This window comes from Notamacropus eugenii, chromosome 2 (genome assembly GCF_028372415.1).
Source record: "Notamacropus eugenii isolate mMacEug1 chromosome 2, mMacEug1.pri_v2, whole genome shotgun sequence".
In the NCBI taxonomy this organism is placed as follows: Eukaryota; Metazoa; Chordata; class Mammalia; order Diprotodontia; family Macropodidae; genus Notamacropus; species Notamacropus eugenii.
In genome coordinates this window covers 268949695-268976443 of record NC_092873.1, presented here as the reverse complement: position 1 = coordinate 268976443, position 26749 = coordinate 268949695, and the positions used below count along the sequence as shown (strand labels likewise).

Below are 26749 nucleotides of genomic sequence, written 5' to 3'. Positions count from 1 at the left end.
TACCATGTCTTTCAAATAGTACTGACGGTGGTTCAACTATCCCATTAATCAACGCTTCAGTCAATAAACAGGTGTTAAGCACCTACTACTCGCCAGAAGCTGGCCAGACTCGGGGGACACAAAAAGATGCACAGCTCTTTCAGGCCCTGAGGAGGTAGTTTATCTAGGTCACCACCAAGGGCAACCGCCATTTGCATATCACTAAGCACAGAGCAGCCTAAGAGCGTGTAAACACACAAGCAAGTGAACCAGTCGCGCCTGACACCAAACAGCAGCTCCTTTACCCAGGAACCCTCCCAGGCCGGTTGTGTTGACAAGGAGCCATTGCCAGAGTAACACTGAACGGTGTATCTCACTCCGAGGGAGGATGTGCTAAGACCTTAGCCTGAAAGGGCCAGGGTCTCCCCAGCATCCTGGGCCACCTCCAGCCGTCCTGAGGAATATCTGACCACCGAGCCAGAGGGCTCGGGAGAAGAAAGCCAGGTTGGTGACCTTGCACTGCCCCCTCCCATCAGTCAAGTGCAGGTTACGTCATCATCTTGACGTCATGGTACTCTGAAAAGCAAGGGCAGCCGCAACCGGGACAGCCCAACACCAGAGGGCCAGGCGTCCCCTGGGCTGGGGCAGGGGCGCGGGGGTGGGCTGGGGCGGCAGCCCGCAGGGCCACACGCTGGGGGCCCGTGCTCCCGAGGAGCCCGTGCTAGGTTCTCGGTCTTTATCTCTCCTTCTCCTCCCTCCCAGAGCCCGAAGCTCAGAGTGGGCCTGGGCGGCGAGGCCGAACCTGGGGTTTTGGGCCAGGAGTTTTTTGCACAAAGCAAATAAAGAGAAAAAACCCTTAGGTTTCTCAGGAGAAAGGCATCGGTCCATCCATCGGAACCACTCTCGGGTGCCAACCCGAGGTCGTCCTGAGAACAGCAGGGGGCGCCGTGTCCCACAGGCCAAGGCTAGGGCCGGATCCCCTACCTTCACCCCGCCCAGGATCCGTACCCTCGCTTGGGGGGTCGTGGCCCATCGGACCCCACAGCTTGCCAGGGCCCATCCCGGAGGGGTGGTGACCTCTCCCGGCCCTGCCCCATCCAGGCTCCGCCCCCTCCCTAGCGGGAGCGGCCCCACGGCCCGGCCCGGCCCCGCCCTCTCCTCGCCCCAAGCCCGGATAGGCTCCGCCCCCGGCCCCGCCCTCTCCCCGCCCAAGCCTGGCCCGGGCCCCCTCCCGCGGGGGACGGGTAACGGTTACAAAGCATTTTCTCCCGCCGCCGTTTTTGCTTAGTCATTGCCTTCCAGGAAACAGCAGCTCCCGCGGGCCAGGCCCGGAGTCCCGCGGCGGCTGCCCCAGGGACAGTCCGAGCTCCAGCGGCCTCTCCCGCCTCCCGGCCGGGCCTCCCTACGAACCCTCCCCAGGCTCCTCTCGGACGCGCTCGCAGACCCTCCCTCCGGCCAGCCCAGAGCTCCGCCTGCCCCGGACTCAGGCGGGCCCCGAAGTCGCCGCCATGGGCACGGACAGCCGCGCCGCCGGGCTTCTGCTGCGCCGGGCCAGCACCCTGCACCTGCAGACCGGCAACCTGCTCAACTGGGGCCGTCTGCGGAAGAAGTGCCCGTCCAGCCACCGCGAGGAGGTGAGCGCCGTGTCGCCGCCAGGCCCCGTGCGGGGGGATGGGGAGCCGGGCGCCGGGGCCTCGCGGGGCTGCCTGCATCGGCTCCCCGGGCTCTCGCGGCCCCGGGGGGTGGGGGGTGCGAGCTGCCGGAGGGCTCGTCCAGGAAGAGGGCGGTCGCTGCGGGGCGCGCGCGCGCGTGTGTGTCTGTGTGTGCACGCGCGTGTGTGCAGGACGCAGGAAATCCGAAAGAATTGGCAGACTTGAAAGGTGACCCCCCTGCCCCCGCAGCCACCCCAGGGTCCGGGAGTTCAGGTGTTGCTGAGCGCCTGCGGGTTCCCTGCGCCGTGCTGTTCACCGGTCTTTCATCGCGGCGCTTCAGGCTGGCCCAGGGAAGCCGGCCTTCCGAGACCTGCCCCGGCCGGCCGCGTAGCCTCGTAGACCCCGGGCACGGCCCCGTTCTCCCGTTCTCACGTTCTCCCGGGGCCCGGGGCCCGGGGCCGAGCGGCTTCCCCAGCTCCCCTGCCTTGTGTGAGCAGGCCGAGGCCAGCCAGGCCCCCTCCTGTGCCCCCTCCTGTGCCTTCAGCGGCGTTGTCGTCCTGCCGCGGGTGAGGGCACTGAGGCTCGGAGTGTGTGGCCAGCCCGCAGGCATCACCGGGCAGGTGGGAGGCTGAGACAGCACGCACACCCGCCCCTCTCAGGAGCGTAGACACCAGGGGGATGCGGGTTTTTTCCCACGACCCAGAGAACTGAGCTCCAAAAACTGGAGCGCTGTTCCGAAGTTCTCATGTAAGTGTATCCCAGGTTCTCCGAAATCATCCATTTCTTCATTTCTTACAGCACAGCCACCTTCATTACCTTCCTATACCGAGCCTTGTTCAGCCGTAATGGGACCCCCATTCAAGCCCAGAGCTAGAGGGAGACCCCCAGGAGAATGCAAGCGGTGCATGCGTGATGGCAAGCAAAGGAGGGTCTTCGGCTGGTTTTGTTTTAGTACAATCGAGTGTGTCTGAGTCTTGCCTTTATCAACAGAAAGTTTTTACTAGGAGAGAAGTACAGAAACAAGAGTTTCTTTAACTAGAAACAGTATATGTGTTTGTATTGTTCATTATTTTAATGTGATTAAAGAGCTTTCCCATCCGTGAATGGGCCTGGGAAGATCTGTAGGAAAGCACACCCCTTCTGTTCATGAGGCGCTGGTTCTCTAGGGTTTTGATGCCATCTGGCTCTAAAAAATGTATGAGGGTGAGGTTTAGTTTTCAGAAGAAGGTTGGTGTACCACATGAGACTCTGGAAAGCTGCCAAGTAGCCCCCCACTCTCCCACTTTGAAAATCCAGATGTTGGTGCTTCCCTCCCTGGTAACTGTGGTCAGCTAGTTGGACCTGTCTGTTGATTTATGATCTACGTGTTGCTTGTGTTGGATAGTTTGGAAGCCCTGCCTGTGGATCTTTATTTCTCTGTATTTTCTCTGAAGTTCAGGGTGCTGACTTTACCCCCTGAACTAAGTGAATGATACATGTACTTGATTAAAGTGATTCTTGGCTCCTCAAAAGTTGCTTTCCTTTTAGAAAAGCAGATCAAAGAACCTGTGATAACAGGCCCCTCTGTGTATGTTGGGGTGCTTACCTATACAATACATTGCAATTGCAACCTTCTTTTACTACAGTTTAATATTTGGGGGAATATTTTATGCTTTTTTCTTTAGAGGTTTGAAGTGAACTTCTCTAAAAACTTTGCCAGTCCAAGTTTAAAATAAATAATAATAAAAAGACTATCCCAGCCGCCTTGCTGACATTAAAACATGCAAATGTGTTAACGCTCATCTCTGGTGCTGATAGCCTTGGAAACAGATTCCTTTCCCCTTATAACCTTCCTGTTCGTTAAATGAAGGGGGTGAAAGGCTTTCAACACTGTAAGAAATATTTCAGATGTCAGTTTTCGGCACATTGGCTAATTTTGATTAACTTTGTCCATGATATATCTTATGTCTTCCACCAATTAAGACTGTCTATTGTGTTAGAAAGAGAGAATGATATATTACTTGATGGCTAGCTTGGTAATGAGCATATCTGAACTTGGAGCTAAGCTGGTAGGTGGCCTCCTACATTAAGTCTTTACAACCTTGCAGGACCCACCAGAGTCTGTCATCTGTTGGCATGGCCATCCAGAGCTCAGGGTCACTACCTTTCCTTGATGAGATATCGGAACAGAACTTTTAGAGCAGGTGCCTGGTGGCTTTCAAGGGGTCTATTTCACATTTAACAGTATGATTGTCAAATTAGTTATCTATTTCTTTTACACACTTGACACTTCTTTGATACTGTGCCATGCCAGTGGAGGGGAGCTATGATGGAAATAATTATAAGGGTTTTTAAATACATATATATTTATATATATTGCTTTATTATTAACAATCAATAAACATATCAGGCACCTGCTATGTGCCAGGTACTAAGTGCTGGAGATACAGAGAGGGGCAAAAGACAGTCCCTGTGCTCAAGGAGCTCACAATTCTCATGGGGGAGACAAACAAACATATATACAGACCAGCTCATATACACAAGAAGTAGGAAATGATTAACAAAGAGAAGGCACTAGAATTAGGAGGGGGTCAGGAAGGGCTTCTTGGAGAAGATGGGCTTGTAGCTGGGACTTAAAGGAATCCAGGGAAGTCAGCAATGGAATTGAGGTGGGAGAGCATTCCAGGCATGGGAGACAGCCAGAGAAAATGCCCAGAGCTGAGAGATGGAGTGTCTTGTTTGTGGAATATCCAGAAGGCCAGAGTCATTGAATCAAAGTGCATGTGTTGGGGAGTAAGATGTAAGAAGACTGGAAGGGTTAGAGGAGGCAGGTTATGAAAGGCTTTGAGTACCAACCAGTATTTTTTATTTAATCCTGAAGACAACAGGGGCCCACTAGAGTTTATTAGTAGAGAGTAACATGATCAGACCTCCAGTGTAGGGAGATTAGTGTCTAAATGGAGACTTGAGGCAGGCAGACCCACCATCAGGCTCTGGCAGTATTCCATCTGTGAGGTTATGAGGGCATTCACCGAGGGGGGCAGGGTCTGAGGAGACTAGGTGGGGTTGCCCACAGATTGGGGTGGGTAGGAAGTGGGGAGAATTTAGGGGAAAACATAATGAGCTGTGTTTGGACTTGTTGAGTTTAAGATGTCTATTGGACATCCAGGTCCAGAAAGCTGAAAGACAATTGGAGATGTGAGATTGGAAGTCAGCAGAGTGATTAGGAAGAGGAGAAAATTGTGAGCCAAGTTGTTGTCCTCGTTGTCGGTTGTTTGTTCTTCCTTCTTGAAGAGGACCGTGACTTTGAGGAGGTGATGTCAAGACTTGAAAGTCAATTGGATTTAAGTGAGGGAGGGCTGTACAAAGTCATCAGCCTTACCTCCTCCAGAGCCATCTGGGTCCAGTGGCAAAATACAGATCAGGACAACTGGAGATGGCCCTGGAGGCAGTGGGAGACCTTGGCCTTTTAAAGTTAATGTCTTTCTCAGGTCTCAGTTTTTCTCAGGCAATGCCCATTCAGTGATTGAGGCTAGGCAAGAAATGAGGCAAAAAATGCCATTTCCTCTAGTCAAAAAAGAAAAATCAGTCTAGGAGGGGAAGAACCTCAAGGTTTCTGGCCCAAACAGAAACAATTGATATTTACATTCACTGTGGTCCATCAGAATCCAAACAAAGAAAAAGGTAGACTTGGGTTGGGACCTGTTGCTGGCTCATCTGAGAGTCAGAGTGATTTAGGTTTAAGACATTGTTCTTAAAAAATAAAGAAATCTAACCCATAAACAAGCTGCATTACCCATAAGTCATTGAGGAAGGAAGGAGAGTGACCTGGGGGTCTGTAGGCAACAACTACTAGTGGTTGGAAAACTCAAAGGAGAAGAAGTTACAGAGTGGTAGAGGTAAGGGGAAGACCCTGGAAATGACATTGAGGAGCAAGAAGTAGTCCAGCTCCTTGGTCTTGATCAGTCAGCCGAGGAGAATGAAAGGGTGACTAAGGAGGCTATGTCTTCAGGGAAAAGCCAGGTTTCAGTAATAAGATTTAGGATAAAGGGAAATTTGTTGCCTGTGGAATAGACACTCCAGAGGGATTAGTGAAGGGCTGGGAAGTTTTTGGTTTGAAACTTTGAGGTAAGAAGATAGAGTGGATGTGGATGAGGAATTAGATGGTAGGGTTGGAGAATGAGATTTGAATGATGATCTACAGAGGTTCAGAATCACTGGGATATGAAGTGTATGACCAGGTGTGAGAATGTTCATTGTCAAGTGGAGGGTATCACCCCCTTCCCAAAAGGGTTGGAGATCCAACTAGAGGCCATTGCCATTTGAGATGGAAAGCCCAAGGTCAGATAGATGACTTTACTCCCCTTCTTTGCTCCAAAGGATAGACATTAGTTGGGAAAGGGCGTAGCAGGAGATGAAAGTTGAACCTGCTCCAAAAGAGAAAGAAATCTCTTTCCATAGCAGGAAATGGAAGACCTGAGGTCAAAGGGTAGGTTGCTCTTTCTTGCCCAAGTGGAAGGTTGGACTGGAAGCAAAAGGTGGACATTGTCTTGTGCTGGCCCAGATGGAAGTAATTGCTTTGGGGAAGATGGAAGACATTCAGCCAGGCCCTTTGTTACCTGAGCCCAGCAGGAGATGAAAAACCAGGTTCTTTAGAATACAGTATATTCTCTTCTTGTAGCAAATTTATCTCCCTAATTATATTTTGCCTAGGCTGACTATAAAATTAACTTGTATTCCCTGGAGGGAGGAGCTTGCTGAGTCATTTCAGTTGTGTATGACTCTTCATAACCCCATTTGGGATTTACTTGGCAGAGATACAGGAATGATTTGCCATTTTCTTTTCTAGCTCATTTTACAGATAAGGAACTAAGGCAAACAGGGTTAAATGACTTACCCAGGGTCACATAGCTAGGAAGTATCTGAGGTCAGATTTGAACTCAAAAAGATGAGCACTCCTGACTTTAGGCCTGGTATTCAATCCACTGTGCCACCTATCTGCTGCTTAGGTACAAACGGAGGAGTTTAGTTCACAGTTAAAAATTTGCTATGAATATGTTGAAGACTCCTGAAGGGTGTAAAATTTACATGTAAGCCCTTATTGCCCTTTTAAAAAGAAAAATAAATAAATTTTGTAATGCACTGTTTCTTCTTATGAGCCTGTGAAGTATGTCCAGGAAGGCATTGCTAAGGGAAACCTGCCAAAAAATGATTGATTCTAAATCTATATTTCCCATTTGTGCTGGGCCTGAGCCAAGCTAAGCCTCATGCTAGTAATCAGTGCACTTTTACAGACAAGATCTTTGGGATATAAATGTAATAATATCCATAAGTGATCAGAACCTGTACCTTCTTTTGTGTCCAAGGTCTGTCATAACCATTTTATGTTTATATCAATAGCTGCTTTTTTTTTCTTAAATAAATATGCTCCTCTCAATTCAGATGTATTCATTCTTTCCACACTGTACTGCATTTGAAAAATTTTATAAGATCTTTGGATGAAAAAACTTACTCTGTAAGTCCCATTTACCATTAACTCCAGGGGACTCTTGTTTTCTTTTGCTTTTACTAGAGTTAAATTTTATCAAATATTGTATGAAATAAGTGGACCATGATATGTGGGACTTTGAAATCCATTTTTTAACCCAGATTTTTGGTTGAAATGGAATTTGGCCAATTTGAAGCATGTCATTAGTAATACTTCAAAAGATTCCTGATTCACTTCCTACACTTTATAGAACTATGTCTATATATCTTTTTATGTTTATGTGTTGGCAAAAAAAAAAAAAACAAACTTCACATAGTGGCCAGCTTTCTCCATGCTGAACCTCCCTGAATTTAGCCAGGCAGTTCCACTGATAATGGACACATAACCTGGAAAAATCTGATAGGAGGAATTGGATGGTAGGATCAGAGAATGAGGTTTGGATGATGACCTACAGAGATTTCTTAATCTCTGGGTGTGAGAATATTCATCATCAAGTGGAAGCTCCTTCCTAAAAAGGGTTGGAGATCCAACGGAAAGCCTTTGTACACAAAAGGTGGGAGCTCTGACAGTGCAGGCCCCTTCCTGGGATGGTTGGAGACTGAGTTCTGCAGTCTAATCTGTCATTATTAGTCTGGGAGCTCCTTGAGGGCAGGGACTATTTTTTGCTCTCTTTGTAGCCTCATGTCTTCACATAGTTCCAGGTATATCAGAAAGTCATACCTGTCTCTTGTGTATTTTTAATAGGATCATGGATTCAGAATTGGAAGCGGGACCTTGGACATCGTTTAGTCCAATCTCTTTACAGATGAGAAAATAGAGGCACAAGGCCCCAAAAGGAGAGGCAGAAGAAGGATTTGCACAAACACACACACACACACACACACACACACACACATTCTCTTTACTGCATCATATAGTTCCTGAAGAGTGTTCACAGATGAGCATATATATCTCCCTTTAAAAAGTATATTGGTTGACAAACCAATAAATTATACTCACTTTAAAAAATATGATAAAGCATCATCTTTTCGTAAAACATTAGGAAGTGGTGTGATACTAACCAAGATGCTGGTCACATGCAGTCTGAGTCCAGGTAATGACAGAGGAAGCCCCTAGTCCGTGCCACCCTGTTGCTCGCAGAAAGGATGTTTTCCAATTCAGGAACTTAAGTGTAGTTACTCATAACAGTTGTTGAGAGCCTTCTACATTCAGATGACTGTGCTGGCAGTCATTGGGCAGATTACAAAGATGACTAGGATATAGTCTCTACCCTTAGAGAGCTTGTAGTCCATTATTTTGTAATTCTTGTTCTCTCCATTTTTAAGCATCATTGCACAGAATTTGTGGTTTTTGTTATGGCTGTTCAGTAATTATCTGAGATGCTTTCTCCTCCCTCATACCTATTAGCATGTATTATTCAAGCTGGTTCCTGCATGTTAGATATTTTTCACTCTGCCAAATGAGAAAGGTATAATTTTACTAAGTTCCCTCCCCCTTTTTGTTCTAAGATTATATAACTTTAAGGTGTTTAAAATGTTGCCTTTTAAAATATAATTCTACTTGAATGCTTTTATGTATTAATGGATATTTAAAAATTTAGACATTTTAACTAGTGTTGTTTAGTTTTTAAAAATAAAATGACCACAATTTCAGCTCTACAATGAAATATAAAATAGGTGTAGATTTGACCCTATTGAAGGGAGAGACTTTTTGGATAACATAAAATCTGAGTTTGTGATTGCTTTTTGTTAATCTATTTTTATTATTAAGCTTATTCTTTTTCTGTCTGAACCAGTGACTTCCTCTATCACTGTGGACCAGAAACTGCTATGCAGACTTCAGTAACTGGCTGGGGTACTGAGCTCACACAGCCAGAACTTGTGAGACCTGTTCTCTGCACAATATGAGACTGTCGAATAGCTGCTTTTTCTCTGTATTTAAATATGGAATAATAATTTTAATGTTTTTTTTTTTACAGCTGCGAGATTGTATTCAAAAAACCCTGAATGAATGGAGCTCCCAAATCAGCCCTGATCTAGTTCGAGTAAGTGAAATAATGACTTTCTTTAAAATTTAAATATATGTAAATAATTAAATAGTAGTACTAGAGTTGTTCATATCAGGAGTGAAATAAACATAAAGTTCATTATGTCTCTTGCCAGAAGAACTTCTCATTTTTCATAGGGAAGTCACAGTGAATTAGCATAAAAATTCCAGTTGATAACTTGTAATGGCAGTTTGTTTTACCTGGACTACCAGGGATCAAAAAACCATGATCCAGAAATATTTCACTAGAATTTGTGGCTAAATAAATTCTTAATGTAAAAGGTAGGTATGTATGTATGTGTATATATGTACTTATATATACACATATACATGTACATATGTGTGTTTATACATATGGGAGGGAGGGAGAATGTAGCTCTGTGATTTAATTGGCATAGAGAATTATTAAAGGAGGAAACTGTCCCTAACAGTGCAGATTGGCATCTTCTCTGCAACTGATAGTCTTAGAGCATTTTCTGGAGGACTGAATCAAGGTGGATGGGTCAGAAGTAGTTCTGGAATCTAGATGTTCTTAGCCTTGAGACTGCCTCTCTATCCACCATAACATGATGCTTCATGTCTCAAAACTTGAGATCTCTGAACAACTAGTGGTCCATGGGCTGGCTTATGGTGGTAGTATTTAAAATGACAAGAGACAGCCACAGAGTCAGAGAGAGAAGAAAAATGCAGTCAATTTTTAATGGTTATATATAATGTAAATATGCGCATATAGATATAGGTATAGATGGTATTCCAATTTTAAGGTATTTGAGTCTAAAACTGCCATAAAACTTTTGGAATGCCCTGTATATGGCCATTTTAAATATTCTGCTAGTTTATTGACTACTGCCAAAACAACTTAGAATATAAATTATAGTGGGTATATGAATGAGCCATAAGCCAGAAGGACTCAGCAGTAACTGCATATATTTCTGTGGATTACCCCTAGTTCTGCCATTAGTTAAACTATTAATCACTTAAACTTTTTTTTTTTTTTTACTTCCAACTCTGAGACCACATTCAGTTTTCTGTTCACTCTGTAAGGTGGAGCCAAATCTTAGGCCACACCAGGAGAGGCAGGGCCTTGGATGGACTTGGAAGGTCAGGTTCATTTCTGGGTGCTCATTTTGGGAGGAGCACAGATGATCTGGAGAGCATCTGGGGGAGAACAAGCAGGTTGGTGAAGAGCCTCAAGGTGGTGTAATTTGTAGGGATCAGTTAAAGGAACTGGGGATCTTGGCTTGAAAGGGAAAAGACTTGGTAGTTTTCTTCAGATATTTGGAAGACTATTTTTGAAATAGGAATAAGACTTGGTTTTCTTGACTTCAGAGAGCAGAGCTAAGAGAGAAGGTTAGAAATTGTAGAGGTTAATTTAGATTTTTATCTAAAAGGCCCCATTTTCTTCTAGTCCTACCTTAGAGTGTATTTTGTGTGGTGCTCAGGAGTGGGGCAGTTTCTACTTTACTAGTTAACAGGCTGAACTAGATGACCTTAGAGATACTTTCCAGCTTTGAAGTTTGTTGATTCTGTGATCATTTGCAAAAAAAAAATCCCTATCCATGCAAGAAACCTTCAAAGAAGAAATATTACAAGTATAAATTGAATATATTAAATCCATGTTTACCAAAACTTTATTACTATCATCTCGTAACATTTTTATTACAAAGGAATTACTTCTTTTTGTGACTAAGATTTAACATGAAATTTTGTCCAGGAATATTGGAGGCACAATATAACTTAGAGTCCATCTCTTTTATAGATTATACTGTGTAAATGGTAATAGTAATAATAATTTTGTCTAAAAGTTTCTCTGTTTTATAGAGTTTTCATAGAGACTACATATTTCCATCTAAATAGTTTTAACCTAATACGCATATTTTCAAGAATACAGAATTTTTGAACTGCTGTTGCTTTGCATATGGATTTTTTTTTGTAAGTATGATACTTCAGTCAAAATTTTCCATTTTTTTTCATTTTGTACTGATATAATGTTTGCTTAAGGTCTTCTTGATTCTAAAGCAATTGGCTTTAAGGGGGAAAGGGCAGCTAGGAGGCACAGTGGATAAAGTGCTAGGCTTACAATCAGGAAGACCTGAGTTCAAATCTGGCCTCAGATACTCACTAGCTGTGTGACCCTGGGCAGGTCACTTGACTCTGTTTGCCTCAGTTTCTTTCTCTGTAAAATGAGCTGGAGAAGGAAATGGCAAACCACTCCTGTAACTTTGCCAAGAAGACCCCAAGAGGGTCATGAAGAGTTGGACGCGACCGAACAACAACAAAATTAAGGAAGAAAAGCATAGTTACTCATTAGTAATTATCTTATGGACTCTACTCTTAAACCTTATCTCTTTATTATAGGAGTTGCCAGATGTCTTGGAATGTACCGTAGCTCATGCAGTAGAAAAGATAAATCCTGATGAAAGAGAAGAAATGAAAGTTTCTGGTAAAGTCCAGTCTTTAAAACCCATCCTATTGTTACCTGTACAGTGAATGCAGTATCCAGACCTTTGTCAGGAATAGAATGAGCCCATATTGCTTCCTTAGTAGAATGTGACACAGTCCACACGTGTGGGTAATTCAAATGCAATGCCAGGTAGAAGTGGAAAAATGAAATTCATTTAAGACTTGGATTTAATCAGAGCTCAAAAACTCAGTTGTACATCAATCAGCTATCATGTACGGGGTGCTCTGTGTAGTAATGCAGATGAATCTCAGTTCTGTATTTTTTATGGTGCTTCTTAGCCTTCTCCCTGGGCTTGGCTTTGAATAATTATACAAGAAGGAGTTGGAGCTGAAGAAATGGAAGAGTGAAATAGAAACTTCAGTGTTCCTGTTTTAGAGGATATGTTTCTACCTTTCCTGTCCTTGTTGGGAGGCTGTCTGGGAATGAGGATCTCAGCCCATTTAGGATTTGAGAATGGGGTTTTATGCTCTGGCAGAAGCACCTAACATAGATTTGGGGGTGGAGGATACCTTGGAAGCTATTGAGTACAACCTCCTCTTTTGAGGAAACTGAGGCACAGAGAGGTTAAGTGACTTGCCTAGGGTCAAATTTAAATACAGCTAGTAATAAGTACTTCATTAATGCTTTTTGATTGATTTGGCAGGAGGCTGCTTTGCCTTTTACTCATGCATTTAAAATTTGAATAGATAAACTATCCTTTAATTCGTGAGTTAAAATCAATCATTAACCATTTATTCAATGTCTACCGTGTGCCTTGCACGGGAGCTAGGAATACAAAGCCAAAAAAATGAAACAGTCCCTGGTGTCAAGGAGAAGATTTGTAGCTCTGTACATACATACATGATAAATGCAGGGTCCATCTGGGGGCCAGAGGGAGGGCGCTGGGTGCTTGAAGTTTGTCATGGAGGATTCTCTCAGGAGCTGGTGAAGAAGGAGCACATCCCGAGCATGAAAGATGATCCAGACAAAGGCATGGAAACAGGAAATAGAGGATGGTGTATAAGAAACAGGGAACGGGCTATTCAGCTGGACCACAGAGGATGAACAAGAGACCGATATGCAGGATGAAGCTGCAGAGACGGGTTTGAGCCATGCTGTGAAGGGCTTTTAAAAGCTACATAGCTCATCCAGGTGGCAACAGGGAATCTAGAGGTGATTGAGTAGGAGAGTAGCCTGGTCAGCCTGGGCTTAGGGCAAGTCAGTGGGGCAGCTTTGTGGAGGACAGGGGGGAGTGGGGAGGGACCAGCCAGAAGACCCTGACTTTTATGGCAGTGTTTATTCTGCTCTCAGTACCTAGTGATGAAGTGAACACCTAGATAAGAAAACTCTCAATTGCAGCTACTGCATATACATTTTTTTTTATAAACACAGAACTGTTGTTACTCTGTCCTGAGAGGAACAGAATGGCAAAGTGGAGAGAGCGTCCTCAAAGCCACAAAAACCTAGGTTCTAATCCATTCCTGACCCAACCTAGCTCTGGGACTCTGAGCCAAGCATCTTAACTTCCAGTTGTCAAAGATTCAAAAGAAGGTGTAACCAGCATTGGTAGAGGGAGTTTCCTCCCCTGGAAGTGCCGCACACCAGTGAAATCCTAGCATCAGACTTAAAGGAGAGTCAGACTGCCAGGTGGAAGGCTCTCAAATGCAAGCAGAGGTCTTTGGATTTTCTTCTCCAGGTAGTAGGGAGCCAGTGAAGCTTTCTGAGCTGTGGAGTGTGAGAGGAGCCCTGTGCATTAGGAACACTACTCTGCAGCCATGTGGAGGGGCCAGAGAAGAGGTTCCTCTTCATAGGGGTCTTCTTTTTTCATTTTTCTGCTCTTCACATCAAAATGGAAACACCTGGTGCAAAAAATCCCTTCTTGCTTCCAGAAAGCCATAGCAACAGTGTTGAGGCAAGAGAACATCAGGCTGGCTCGTGCCCCTGCTTGCTGCTGTGGAAGCGGGAGCTTTAGTGAAAAAGGATCCTCCCCCTGGAGACAGCCTCTTTACAGCATCGTTTTAGTTGTGATATAAAGGACCATATCACAGTGAGCACCCTTTTTGCACATGCTATACAATTTCAGCTCACCAAACACTTGTTAAACACCTACTGTATGCAGTGTGTCCCTTAGGGGTAATGGCAAGTGACCACTCCTTCCCTTAGGGAGCTTACAATCTAGCCAGGTGGCTGAGTTAGCACCATAACCCAACATGATACAAAGAGAGCATGTGACCATAGGAGAGAGGGCAGACCCAGCATGGTAAGAGATGTGAGGCAGAGGCTCAGGCAGGACTTTGTAGCCTCTGAGCAGGGAAGCAGGTGACTAGGCTAGACAGGAAGGTTGGAGCCAGCTTTGGTTGTCCTTGTGAATGCTCAGCCAAGAGGAAGTTAAGCTCCCAGTTTAATAAAATGGAAGAATTCCAGGACCGGTCTCTGAGCAGGCCTGTTAGTGGATTCCCTCTGATCATCAGACTTTAAGCTTGACCCTTGGATGCTGATTGTACACGTTTCCTCTTAACTCTTCCAGGAAGCAGTCCAGAAAAGGGAGAACGTTCTGGTTCCCCGGGAAAGGGCCTTCATGGCCCAAGAAGATGGCTGCACACGTAGTGATATGTTTTTGGAAAGCTGTATTAATTGAATTACGGTAAAATGAATCCTTCAAATGTGGAAGGGTTAGTCATTTATTTAAAGTAACCTTGTAGTGAATCCTCACATTTAATTTCTAAATCACATGTCAGATATCTAATTTGTACATAGTGCTATCAGACACGTTGAGAGTGCACATAATCCCTGCTTACAAGGAACTTACAGTCTAGTTAGGGAAAATGAGATAAATCCATGAAAAAATTAAATAGCAGTATGAGAATAATGTATGAACCGTTTTTGAGAATATTGGTGCCAGTAGATATAGCCCCCTTTTAGGAGGTAACTTGAAGGGGCGTTTGGCTTAAGTGAATGCTTTTTCAGATTTAGAAAAGCCTATACCTATTTAAGGATAAATAGGAAGGAACTAATAGACATGAAGAGATTTGAGAATGCTAGCCGGAGAACACATATCTTTGAAGTAGCAAGGTCCCAGAGGGGAGTGGGATAGATAAAATCTAATAATGTGAATAGCCCTTGCTTTTCTTTCCTTCTCACTTTTTCTCTTTTCTCAGTGGATCCCTTCAATAAATTTAGATTTTTTCATATCAGGTTTTCTTAAAGTGGAGCATACTTGTGGTGTTTTTATTGACTTATTAGAGGAAATGGATCTTACAGGTTGAAAACTGTAGCCACTTTACATAAAATAAAAACCATTGCCATACAACGGGTGTCTTATTTTTTCTCTTACTATTAACTTAATCTTAAATCCCAAGTAAATCTGACCAGGCCTCTTTCCTGGCTAACATATACGCAGACTTTCCTGTTTTTAACTAAACTGAAGGAATGTCAAATAGCTTTACTAAATAAGTGAAATATAAAAATAAAATACTGAGTCCACGATGATCAAGTTTACACAGGCATGAGGATATCCTTATTTGAGGTGTGCTAGTCCAGCATCAGTGCTGCCTCTCCTGTTTTCTTCCCCAGAAGGATTGTGGGTATCCACTCCTGAGAGTGGATCTTGAAAGATCAGAGCTGGAATCATAGGATAGGCAAGATAGGGAACCTGGCTGCACACAAAAAGATGCAACAAGGAACACTTTATACAAACATTTTTTTAATTCATCTATTTTTGATGCCAGAAAGTATCTGGTATTTTGTGGTCTGTAAAGTTGCATGTATTTCTGTAAATAAAGCCTCCATTGGACAGTACCAAAGAAAGCCCAGTTGTCTGACCTTCCCAAAGGGAACAAGTTCTCTGCCCTGACTTGGCATAAGGCACTGATAGGTGACTCCAGATCAGGAAGGAATCATAGTCTTACCTAAGTGGATATTAACAGTTTGGCAGACAGCCAGGTGCCTCTTCTTCTGTCTTTCCCATAGAAGGAGGGGAAAGATTTTCATGAGATTTCATTTGATGGGAAGGATTCATACTGATAGAAACTATTGATCTCTTACTCTTGTCAAATAAACTCTTAACTTGCATGATCTGAATTATTTGCTTAATCTGCTTTGTTCCAACTAACATAAATGTGGTGTAAATTTTTTTTGATAAGTAGATTTCTTCTAATATAGCATATCATTAAGGAATCATTATAGACATAAACTTTATAATTAGAAAACTAAATTCAATGAAATAAAGTGAGAACAGAAGAAAATTTCTTCTGTATGACTTAGAAAAGTTCTCGAGCACTTCAGAACATATTAACTTTTAAATGTATATTCTTTTTTGTATTTAACATTGAAAAGTGAATACTTATCAACCTATTTTGTTTTTATTTGGTGCCCAGCAAAACTGTTTATTGTAGGATCAGACTCCTCCTCAATGAGAAGTGCCGTTGAAATGGGTAAGAACTGAGTTGCTTTTTTCTTCATATTGGACTCTATGTTAATACAATCTTATAAATTGCCACTAGTTGACATCAAAGAAAGTGGACTGATCTTAAGAGAAATCATTTTCTCTTTTAAAGACTCAGATAAATTTCAGACACAATTCATTCTGAGATATAAGGCTAATAATAGATTATTATTTTGGTATATTAAAAATGTGCTTAGTCTATCTTGCAACTAAATATGTTGCTGCATGTGGTAGAACCAAGGTTATCGTATCTTAGCAGTGTTTTATTACTACTTGAGAAATAGTGCAGAATGTATACTTTACCTTGTCTAATTAGTTTTCTGCCATCTGTCCTTATAGCTCTATAGTCACTTAGGTGTATGTTATGTATTTTTTGCCTGTAACTAATGGAACAGTATTGATGTTGACAACTGAAATAAACAGTTTATAAATTTCCATATTTAGAATGAGAAGTCATGCTTAAAAATATGCTGAAGCTGATAAATTCTTATGCTTTGTGGAACAATTACCTATTTCTATAAATGTACATCAAGAATACAAATTTATTTACCAGAATCTTAACTTTAGATAAGAAAGAATCTCAAAATATTAGCCAGGAAACTGAAGAGGCATACACTTAAGCTAGCATTGGGTAGGCAGAATATTTTTTCTTTCGACCTTTACAGCAAGATCAGTGAAGAAATGGAGGCTTCCCAGCAGGAGCCTGGAGGCCTTTGTGTCCACGGTTAGACGCCTCATGTAAGAATGTGTGGTCTGGATGTACAGGGAGGAAGGAATAGCCACCTCTTTGCTAGACTAAACAAGCCAAGAGATAAATTCTAAGCAGGGGAGTGGGAGAGATAGCCAACTGATCAGAAACTGGCCTGTATGGACAGGATCCTGGGAGCTGCCTTGAGGGTACTGGAAATGCATCTTTCAAATGTGTGATCCAGAACTGTCTGCTCTCCTGTCAGCCTGCTCTGCCCTGGGAATTGCTCAGCTGGATTCTGTGATCATCGCTTCACCCCCTGTTGAGGATGGAGTTAATCTTGCCTTGGAGCATCTACAGCCTTACTGGGAAGAACTAGAGAACTTGGTTCAGACCAAAAAGGTCGTGGCCATAGGGACCTCTGATCTGGACAAAGCCCAGTTGGAGCAGCTGTACCAATGGGCACAGGTAAAGGACAGAGGCTGTTAGGAAGATTGTAAATGCCTCAAAGAAAGGAACTGGGGTTTTTAAGTTCTTTGCCTTTACCCATAGCACAAAACTCATTAACCATAGGTTTTTTTAAAGCATAAAAGGGAGAGTTCATATCCCTGTTTAATATTAGGGATTCATGTTTTTATGATTAACCTCAGTTGAATAAGTTAAAATATTTTTAAAATGTACATTAAAATAATTCATAGAGAGATGAGAAGATATTGGTTCTTTGCTACTTATGTGGTCAAAATACTGTATCCTTCATGTATAGGGTACATTAGACTGATCTGCCAGAGTGAGAGAAGAATATTTCTAATAACAAATTTTGTTGATCGCATTATTTACTGAAATTCTTTCTTAATAGAATTGCCTATGGGAGGGCTCCTTATGCTACAAATATAAGTAGGAGAGAGAAGTTCAGAGGTTTTGTTTTTGTCTCCCACATCTATTTTTATTCCCTTACTCCACCCTTCCCCCTTTCAAGCATTTTAATCTTACTGTGGCTCAGAGAGCCGTAGGTACAAGAAGTGCCTACCACCAAAACAATGAGTGTGGTACAGTGAAAAGAATGTTGGATTTAGAGTCACAGGACCTGGATGTGAATCTTGGCTCAGTTGCTTACTGCCTGTGTGACTTTGGGAAAGCTGCTTCATTTGTTGGGCCTCAGTTTTCCTACTGTAAAAAGAAAGAGGCTGGACTGGATGATCTTTCAGGTCCCTTCCAGCCTTAAACTTTTATGATTCTGTGGATTTGATTCTCTTTCTTCCTTAAAATGTTAATTAACCCTTGCATTTCTGCTAGTCTTTAAGACTAGAATGTGGTTTATTTTAAAGCAAATGCAGCATTCTGCCAAATCATTCCTGCAACAGGTATTTTTAGCAATGGATAATTACCTTTTCTTCCTAACCTAGCCAGTTAACCTAACTTAGTTATCATTGACATAGGCTAGTGAATATATTCATAATTTCAGCATTTGAAAACTTAGTGATGAAATAATTCCTAATGTGGTAGAAATAGCTCATCTTCACTATAGCAACTATAGAAGTACATTAGTGTCATTCCTTTTCTTTTTCTACAGCATCATTTGTAAACTTTTATGAGACCTTAAGTAATTTTTTTGAAAACCTGACCATTCTTCCCCCTCCCTGTTTTTTGCCACTGTGACATTCTTCCACAGTCAGAATCGTAGATAGTGACAGCCTCTGAATTTCACAATAAAAGTCTGTGACAATACTGATCTTCCTTACACTTTAAAAGAATTTTAAAAACTGAATGTGTCTGTCAATTGAGTTTTGATTTCTTTGTAATGTGTATACTTTTCTAGTGTGCACCAGCGACCCACACATGTCCTTGAACTAGGAACTGAATAAAGCTGGTTGGAACTGTGCTAAGGAAGTGTTTTATTTGAAGGGGGGAACATGTATATTCCTAAGAATTTAAGATTGATCTAGAAAAATCTTAGTTAAATGAAAATTCTTTTCACTTGTAGGTGAAACCAAATAGTAACCAAGTTAATCTTGCCTCCTGCTGTGTGATGCCACCTGATTTAACAGCATTTGCTAAGGAGTTTGACATCCAGCTATTAACGCACAATGATCCCAAAGGTGAGCTTGATATTTCAGTTATTAAGGTGGACCAAAAATATCTCTTACCCACACAAAAAAAACCTGTTAGTTTTTACCAGTGAGCCATGACAGATAGGCAACTCTGGGGTCTGAAATGATTAATCTGAGTGAATGCAAAATGTGAGTACTTTGAATCTTGTTCTCAGAAAGTTTTACATAAGCAGGAAGAAGAGAAGTAGAGCAGAATATATTCTGAAAGTCTGGTCTGTTGACATAAGCAAACCCATAATTACAAGGGTTGAATTTTTCCCTTCTTAGATATCCCAAATAACACTATGCTTATCTAACCTAATGCAGCATTATTTTTATGTGCCACCTAATTAAAAAAGATGGGTATCTGGAGAGAGGATCTGCAATTTAATTATAATTTAAGTAATTGAAAACTTAATAGTTATGACCTACTATTTTGAGTAATTTTGAGACACTCTATCAAATCAACTTGCAGTTATCAGACTCTTGTAGTTATTGATCTGAAATATTTGAATCAAGGCATTCTGAGTATGAGGGGAAATAATCCACCTTTTATAAAATGTTAGCAACACAATCCAAATTAGCTTTGTTTGCAGTTAAAGTGAGAGAGTATAGCATAGCTTTCAAATATATGTTAACTCAAGCTGAAGCTTAGAATATTCTCATGGTCGTATATTAGCACTTTTCTTCTATGTGTAGGGCATGTGTGTGTGTGTGAGGGCGGGGAGAATGTTTGTACCCCCAAGTGCAGAGCACCCTAGATGGCATGTGCTATGCAATTAATAAATGGTTTTCTCCATTTCATTCATTATCAGGAAAAACCTTATAGAAGTGTTTAAAACTCCAAGGATCTAAGATCTTAATGACAATTAGAATTACTAACAGGGCATGGTGTAGGCATAAGTAGTGTGTGTAGCATGTTATCATAAAGGAACTATATTGAAAAGTGCTCTAAAAGGACAGGACACGCTTTTATACAAAAAAGGAGAAGGTGGGGGTCTATCATGTTAGAGAAATGAAAATTCCAGGAGTAATAAGGGCAAGAATGATAGAGAAGAAGAGGGGGCTGCCATCTGCACTTAATGGAACACATACCCATACTGATAAAATCACTGATACCAAGTGTTAATCAAATTAAGAAAAATCCCCTTTGTACTCATACAGACTGTTCTGATGGGATGGAGGAAAGGAATAAATCTTCTATTAGTGTTCAAAAGTTAACGCAAGCTTTCCATATAAGAGAGTGATGATTGGATTTAATTGTATCACTTTTAAGTATGCTAGTGAATAACATTCTGAGATTAAATCATATTTGTTCCTGTCACTCAATAAGTATTTGTTGAGCACCTCTTCTGTGCCAGACACTGGTAGGAATGGGGAATGCACAGGCCAACGTCAAAGCCTCCCCTCTCAAGAAGAGCTCTATCAGGGGACACATGTACATATCAAAGTCGATTCAACGTAAATAAATACAAAACAGGTATAGGCAGACTTATTTCTATTGACTCTATTTGTATACAAAAGAGGGATAGACAGATGGGGCAGCTAGGCGGTGCAGTGGATAGAGTAGGGTGTGGAGTCAAGAAGACCTAAGTTCAAGTGTAGCCTTAAACACTTACTAGCTGTGTGACCCTGAGCATGTTACTTTAACCCTATTTACCTCAGTTTCTTCATTTGTAAAATGAGCTGGAGAAGGAAATGGCAAACAACTCCAGTATCTCTGCCAAGTAAACTCACAGAGTCAGACACAACTGATACAACTCAACAATAACAGAAGATTATTTTTGCTTGGTAATGTCCAAGCATGCATGTCATGTTATTGGCTAGCTCATATTTGTCAGTTCAGTAAACCTCCACTAAGTGCTCTGAAGATGGAAGATTGTGCCAGCAGAGACTAGGCTGCTGGAGATGCTACCAAGAGCCTTCAGTCCTAGGCCTGGGGATGGGGTTGTAGCCCAAGAAGCAGCCTAGCTCCCCAACTTTTTTCAACCATTGAAACTCACAGATTGCAACTTTACTAGATGGTCTTTAGCACTGTAAAGAGTAATTTCTGTTGACAAAATCACAGGTCCTCGAGGTATTCAATAAATCCACTTATTTTTTAGGCGGTTCCATCTCTATTTTTTCCCTTATATCTTCATCTGAAAATATCTTAATCTGAAGAAAAGTTACTATTTCATAAAACTTATATCCGTATGATAGTCATAGCATTGTGTGCTAGAAGAGAATAGCTAGTATAGAAATATTAATACTTGTTTTTTCTAAATTGGAGACTTGATTCTAGAGGAAGTAAAGGGAGTTTGTCAGAGAGTTATTTTTATAGAGGTTTTAACAGACGTAATAAGTTGACCTTTCCATAACATACAAATAAGAATAAACACTGCTTTTGCTGGTACGTTGCTTCCATATGACATTTTTCTCTGTGACATTTGGATTAAATTGCCACTCCATTATTATGGTAAATACTTGCAAGAATTTCTGTCACTCTTTTGGGTAGGTATGTATGTGTGTACACATACATATGTACAGAAGGAGAGGTATTTTATATGTACATAGGTATACGAAGAAAAATATGGAGAGATTTTTGATTGCTTTATGTAGTGCCTTATTTATCTTTACATCTCCCTCAGAGATGTAACACCTTGCACGTAAATGTTTAATATGTGTCTGAATGAATAAATGTGTTGTCTGTTACTGACATTTAGGCACTGTGCTGTCTTCATAGCTTTGATTCTAAACCTTTAGGCTAGAGAACTTTTTTGTCTAGGTTGGTCCTGGATACACTGCTAAAAAATTCGTAATAAATTTTGACCCATAGTGGAGAAATTCTTCTCTTAAAAGGAATGTCAAAGGCAGTTATTTTAGTCGTTCCTGCAGAGTTAATGAAGTAGTTACATTAATGAGTAGTATTTCTCTTTGATTGAGATAATGTTAATTTTGTTTAGTTCCCAAACTGATAACATCATGGCTTTAAACAATGAAGTACTGCTTTCTTGGGAGACCCTGGAAAGTTAGTTCATAAACTTCCTAAACAAAATGGTTTTTAGAATCCTGAGATTCATTTCAGTGAGGGCTGACTCTACTGTTGAAACTATATGAAGGATAAGTTAAGAGACCATTTTGATCTGGAAAAAAGAGCCCTTGTAGAATAATTTTGATAACCCACAGAAAAGTTTTTACCGATTTTGTCATGTGCTCAGGACAATACAAGCTCATTTGATTATTAACATAAGTAAAACCCACTTTAGGAAGGTCTTTTTACTTTAAAGGAATATACAAAAATGTATGCCTGAGTCAAGACAGGTGATTTTTAAATTAACCATGTGACTGTTATTCGTACATTATTAGCAGTAACAATAGTATTTGACATGTATACAGTGCTCTAGGGCTTACAAAGTCCAGATAGCATAAACTAGTGGAAAACTTACTGGTCTTGGAGTCAGAGGACCTGGGTTCAAATCCAGCTCTGCCATGACCTTGGGCTTAGCCCTCTGTGGGTCTCATTTTCCTCATCTGTACAAGAAGAGCTTGAACTAAATCTCTAAGATCACTTCCAGAGCTAAATCTGTGCTTGATTATCTCCATTTCTTAGATGGGAAAACAAGAGTAAGAATAAGGGAACTTGCCAGAGGTCCCTTGGGCCAGAGAAGATGTTTGTATCCAGCCTCCTGACATCTAGTCTTAGGCTATCTACCCACCAAACCCCCTGCCACATTCATTTAGAAAAGCCACGTCAGACTATAGAAATTCTTGACTTACACCTGAGGGTCCTGGGCAATTGTGGACAGATAGTCTCTATCTTCATTTCACATCCTATTAGCAATGATCAGTTTCTATAAGATTATAGCAGTATCTGTTGGGAGGAAGGAGCCGTGTTTCACCCTGGTTCTCTCCTGTATTTCACAATGATCCAAATTTGCTTTTGGTCCCTCTCTGAATTAGTAATCTTGTTCTGTGGGTAGTTTGCTACAATTTTTTTTTTCATTTCTCTGGTAGATAAGAATTTTTCCCTACCAACTTTGATTATGTAATTTTTCAGTCTCTTTAGGATAATTTTTTTTTTTACAGAGATTTGTCAGTGATTGAGTAGGAAAGGCAGAGGAATCGCTGTTACGATGTAGTAGCATTAGCATTGCACTGAGAAGAATAAGCCAGTTTTGCATCTTGGCTCCTCTGCTCTGGTGGCATGAGCTTTAAGGGCAAGACACTGGACTTCCTTTAGCTTCTTTCACTGAAACATGAAGAATGTAAATGGCGGCTAACCTCAAGGTTATCATGAGAATTAAATGTGATGATGACTGTGAAAATGTAGAAGGCCCTACATCAATGTAAGGTACCTGGACCTTTTACATTCTTAATATAGCTAAGAGTTAATGGCTTACTATAGATATGAGTTGGGTACTTACTGTAGGACTAATTGGTTAATAACATGTTCCTCTCTGAACTAGGTGCTTCAGATTTAAATTGGTATTTTTGGTAGTCACTTGGATCTTGATCTTTCAGCCTAGAGTAATAATAGGTATTTCATAAGAATTTCTATATAAGTTTTTTATAAATATTATAGACATTAAATTCTACCCACTTTTAGTTTAGATTTTAAATCTTTGTACTTACGTATCTATGTGGTAGAAGGGCTTATCTAACTGTTGATCACATATGATGCTTTCTCTCACTAGAACTGCTTTCTGAAGCAAGTTTCCAAGAAGCTCTTCAGGAGAGCCTCCCCGACATCCGAGCAAATGAATGGGTGCCCCTGTGGGTACTTCGCTATTCGGTCATTGTTAAGAGCAGAGGAATTATCAAATCAAAAGGCTACATCATACAGGCCAAAAGAAGGGATTCTTAATCTTTAATTGGAGGGTGACCTACTGACTTTACATTGCAGAAAAGTAATTTTTTCCAAGCCAAAAATCCCTACGATATAAAAACCAAAAGTTATAAACTTTAAATTGTGTCAGTGAGGCAAAGCGTCTAGTTGTATTTTGACACAGTAGGTTTTCAAAGACTGTATGCTTCCTTCCTTGTCTCCAGACAAATTCAGTCATATATGAAACATTGTATCGTTTTCATGAAATTTGTTTTCTAATAGAAATTGTCTATAAAGAAAATACAATATAGTCTTTATTTTTATGACTAATATAAATCAAGAAAATTATTGCTAGATATATTTTGGCCATAGGCATCAGGGTAAGATATATAGAGAGATATATAGATAGATAGAAGTACATATCTATCTATATTTTTTATTTACCAAGAAAAATTCTTTAATTACTTCTTAATTCTTAAGGCCACAAGGATGTTTAAGCACAGTTGTTAAAACTAAAACACTGGAGAATATTCTAACTATCATTGATTGAAATTACATCTCATAGTAACTAGAATAGCTGGATTCTGCTATACTATAGGTATCTTTTTTTCTTTTCAATATATGGATAAAAATTTAGCTTTTTCCCTGGCAGTATGACCCTTATAGTTAAGCTACAGTGATTTAGCCTTATTCTTGGCCATCCTACAAGAACAAACCAATGTAACTGAAAAGAGACTGGTAGCATTTTTAATCACAAATGACTGAGCTTTTTTGAAAAACAGCAATCAGTTCCTGGTAATCTTTGATTGGTAAACTTCTTGAATCATCCTGAATAGTCTGCTGCCCAGCTGACTTGGCTGCGCAATCAGCTGATTACATTATGTGCCAATCCCACCATTAATTAATTAATCTACCTAGAAGAGGTGATTTAAAGCTACAGATGTAATTTTTAAAATGCCCTTAATTCAGAGCCAAAGTTGCATGTAGTAATTTTTTAAGGTATAGTCCAACTGTTCAAAAACAAGGAATAAAATAATAGTATTTTAGAATAGTAGAAGGGACCCTAAAAACCATCTAATTACATTTTTTCATTTGCCATTCGTTGGTTCTTAAGGTAAAATTTTTTTCATAAGCAGTAGGCCATAGCAGTAGAATTTGAATATTTGAATAAAAATTTGTATTAACCAAATATTCTTTGTATTGCATTCAATATTTTTGACTCATGAAGCTAGAGGAAATTGTGGAACTCATTTTGTGTTAGCTTTCTCAGCTTAGCTAAAAAAGACCCAGATATAAATATGTCAGCATTTAAAATATCATATACATTCTTTCCATCCCCAAAATTTTGTATGCCAGTAGATAACTTATTTGATAATAGGAATTGTCCTGTTGAAATCAGCTACCTAATTTTATTCCTAGAGATGTAATTATTGTCTAGACTTTGAGCTTGCTTAAAGCCTTATAGCATTTTTTTATTAACTTTTAATATTGAGTGTTCTCAGAAGCTAAGCAGTAGTTTTAGAAATGTGGAACATTTTTCCATCTAACATGTCTTTTAAACAAAAAGTTTACAGTAATTGTTTAATCCTGTAAAATGAATTATTCTCAAAATATAGTTTTAAGTGCTATATTACATTTTTTTTAACCTTGAGTGTGTAAAAATTGAAATTGCTGGGCAAGGGTTTTTTTGTTTTAGTTACATTGGTGATGCTTCTGCCTTCTTTTGCTTTGAGCTTTCTAAGGAATATATAAATTCATTCTGTGAAAGGGGATGATCATGTGTGTTAATTTTTAAATGAGCTTTTGTTATTTTTATTGCTGAATAACAAATCCAGTATAGCTTATTGAATTTTTTTAAGCCTTTCTTTTTGTCTGTGCTTTGTTTCCATAATCCTTTTTTCTAAAAATATTAGAACATAGTGATTACCTTTAATTTTTCTTATATATTTAGGTCTTGTTAGAGTGACAAAGCTCCAACACTAAGAATCATAACACTATAAAAAGAAAACTGGGTTTTTAAAAAAAATAGCTATCAATATCATACATGACGGATTTGTTTCTATGGGAGATATGTTCAGTGACACAGAGTGTAAATAATTTACATTACTACCTCTTTCTAATAAACTATAAAAGAGGTTGTCAAGGTGGAAATTGGATTTTTTCAAAATACGTTGAAGTCTTATTATAACATGATCAGTAGTGTTGTGGCATCATGTGTAAAATGGGTCTGTCTTGAACCTCATTCAAGAATTTTTAGTCCCAGAAGGACCAAAGTCTCATAACAATGATTCTGAAAACTATTATAGTAAGGCTCCAATGTAATACCTATTTAGAGATTCCTACTCAAAAGAAATTAAATTAAATTGTAATTGGAAATTCCTCTCTCAAACCATGGTCTTCAAAAGTAAGTCACTTGGATGGCTACATGTAAAATCAAATACAGCATTTTTCTCTATTTACATGAATGTCTCTTATTTCCTAGAAATGACTGACATAAAAAGGACTTTGTTTTCTTAGAAGTATTAATCATACAAAGACCATTCAATTATGTATATTGATAGCAGATTTTCATTTTAACATTCCCACCAACTCATTGTATTCTATATTTGGGGGATGTAAGCAGTCAACATATTAATGACATGTTATCAGGTAATTTCTTATCCTGTCAAGATGTACATTTTGAGGTCATTTTAAACTGTTTAATTGTGAATTTAAACTCTGGTTTTAATAAACTGATGTGTGTTCTTGCTATTATCTAAATAACCATTTTTGACCATTTTTTTTCAAAGTTAACTATATAACGTATTAGTGCTTTCTTTTTCCAGCAGCAGATTTGTTAAGTTGGTAAAGGATAACTTGCTAGTGGTATTTTTTAAAAAAAAAACAAACATGTAACATGGCTTTCATGATATTTTTATAGTTCTCCAGAATTACAAATCTATTTAAGAGGGGTAAATGCTTTAATTTAGATAGTTATGCATTTTCTTGTTATATCCCTTAGAGGTGTGCTATAAAGTTAAGGTAAAATAAAACATATTACAATATTTATAAGTGTTTAATTTTGCCTTATGAATTCCATTAAAATAAAAATATGAATTGAATATGTTTGAATTGTCTTGCATTTCATTGGGGGTAA

General features: G+C 40.2%; 1 protein-coding gene across 1 annotated transcript; it reads left to right on the top strand.

Annotated features, from left to right (window-relative positions):
- The first annotated feature begins 247 nt into the window (after window positions 1-247).
- GCLM (glutamate-cysteine ligase modifier subunit) lies at window positions 248-26714 on the top strand. Its single transcript, XM_072644056.1, has 8 exons — window positions 248-483; window positions 1282-1613; window positions 9077-9142; window positions 11503-11587; window positions 15964-16020; window positions 16985-17187; window positions 18701-18815; window positions 23483-26714. The coding sequence occupies exons 2-8, from the start codon at window positions 1488-1490 to the stop codon at window positions 23650-23652; spliced, it is 822 nt and encodes a 273-aa protein (XP_072500157.1). The 5' UTR covers window positions 248-483; window positions 1282-1487; the 3' UTR covers window positions 23653-26714.
- Window positions 26715-26749: the final 35 nt, after the last annotated feature.

Bases quoted from the DNA above. Each gene is read 5' to 3' on its own strand.
- GCLM (XM_072644056.1), top strand. From the start codon at position 1,488: ATGGGCACGGACAGCCGCGCCGCCGGGCTTCTGCTGCGCCGGGCCAGC. The intron at 16,021-16,984 runs GTAAGAACTGAG...CTCTCCTGTCAG, and splicing joins GAGAAGTGCCGTTGAAATGG to CCTGCTCTGCCCTGGGAATT. The intron at 17,188-18,700 runs GTAAAGGACAGA...TTTCACTTGTAG, and splicing joins AGCTGTACCAATGGGCACAG to GTGAAACCAAATAGTAACCA.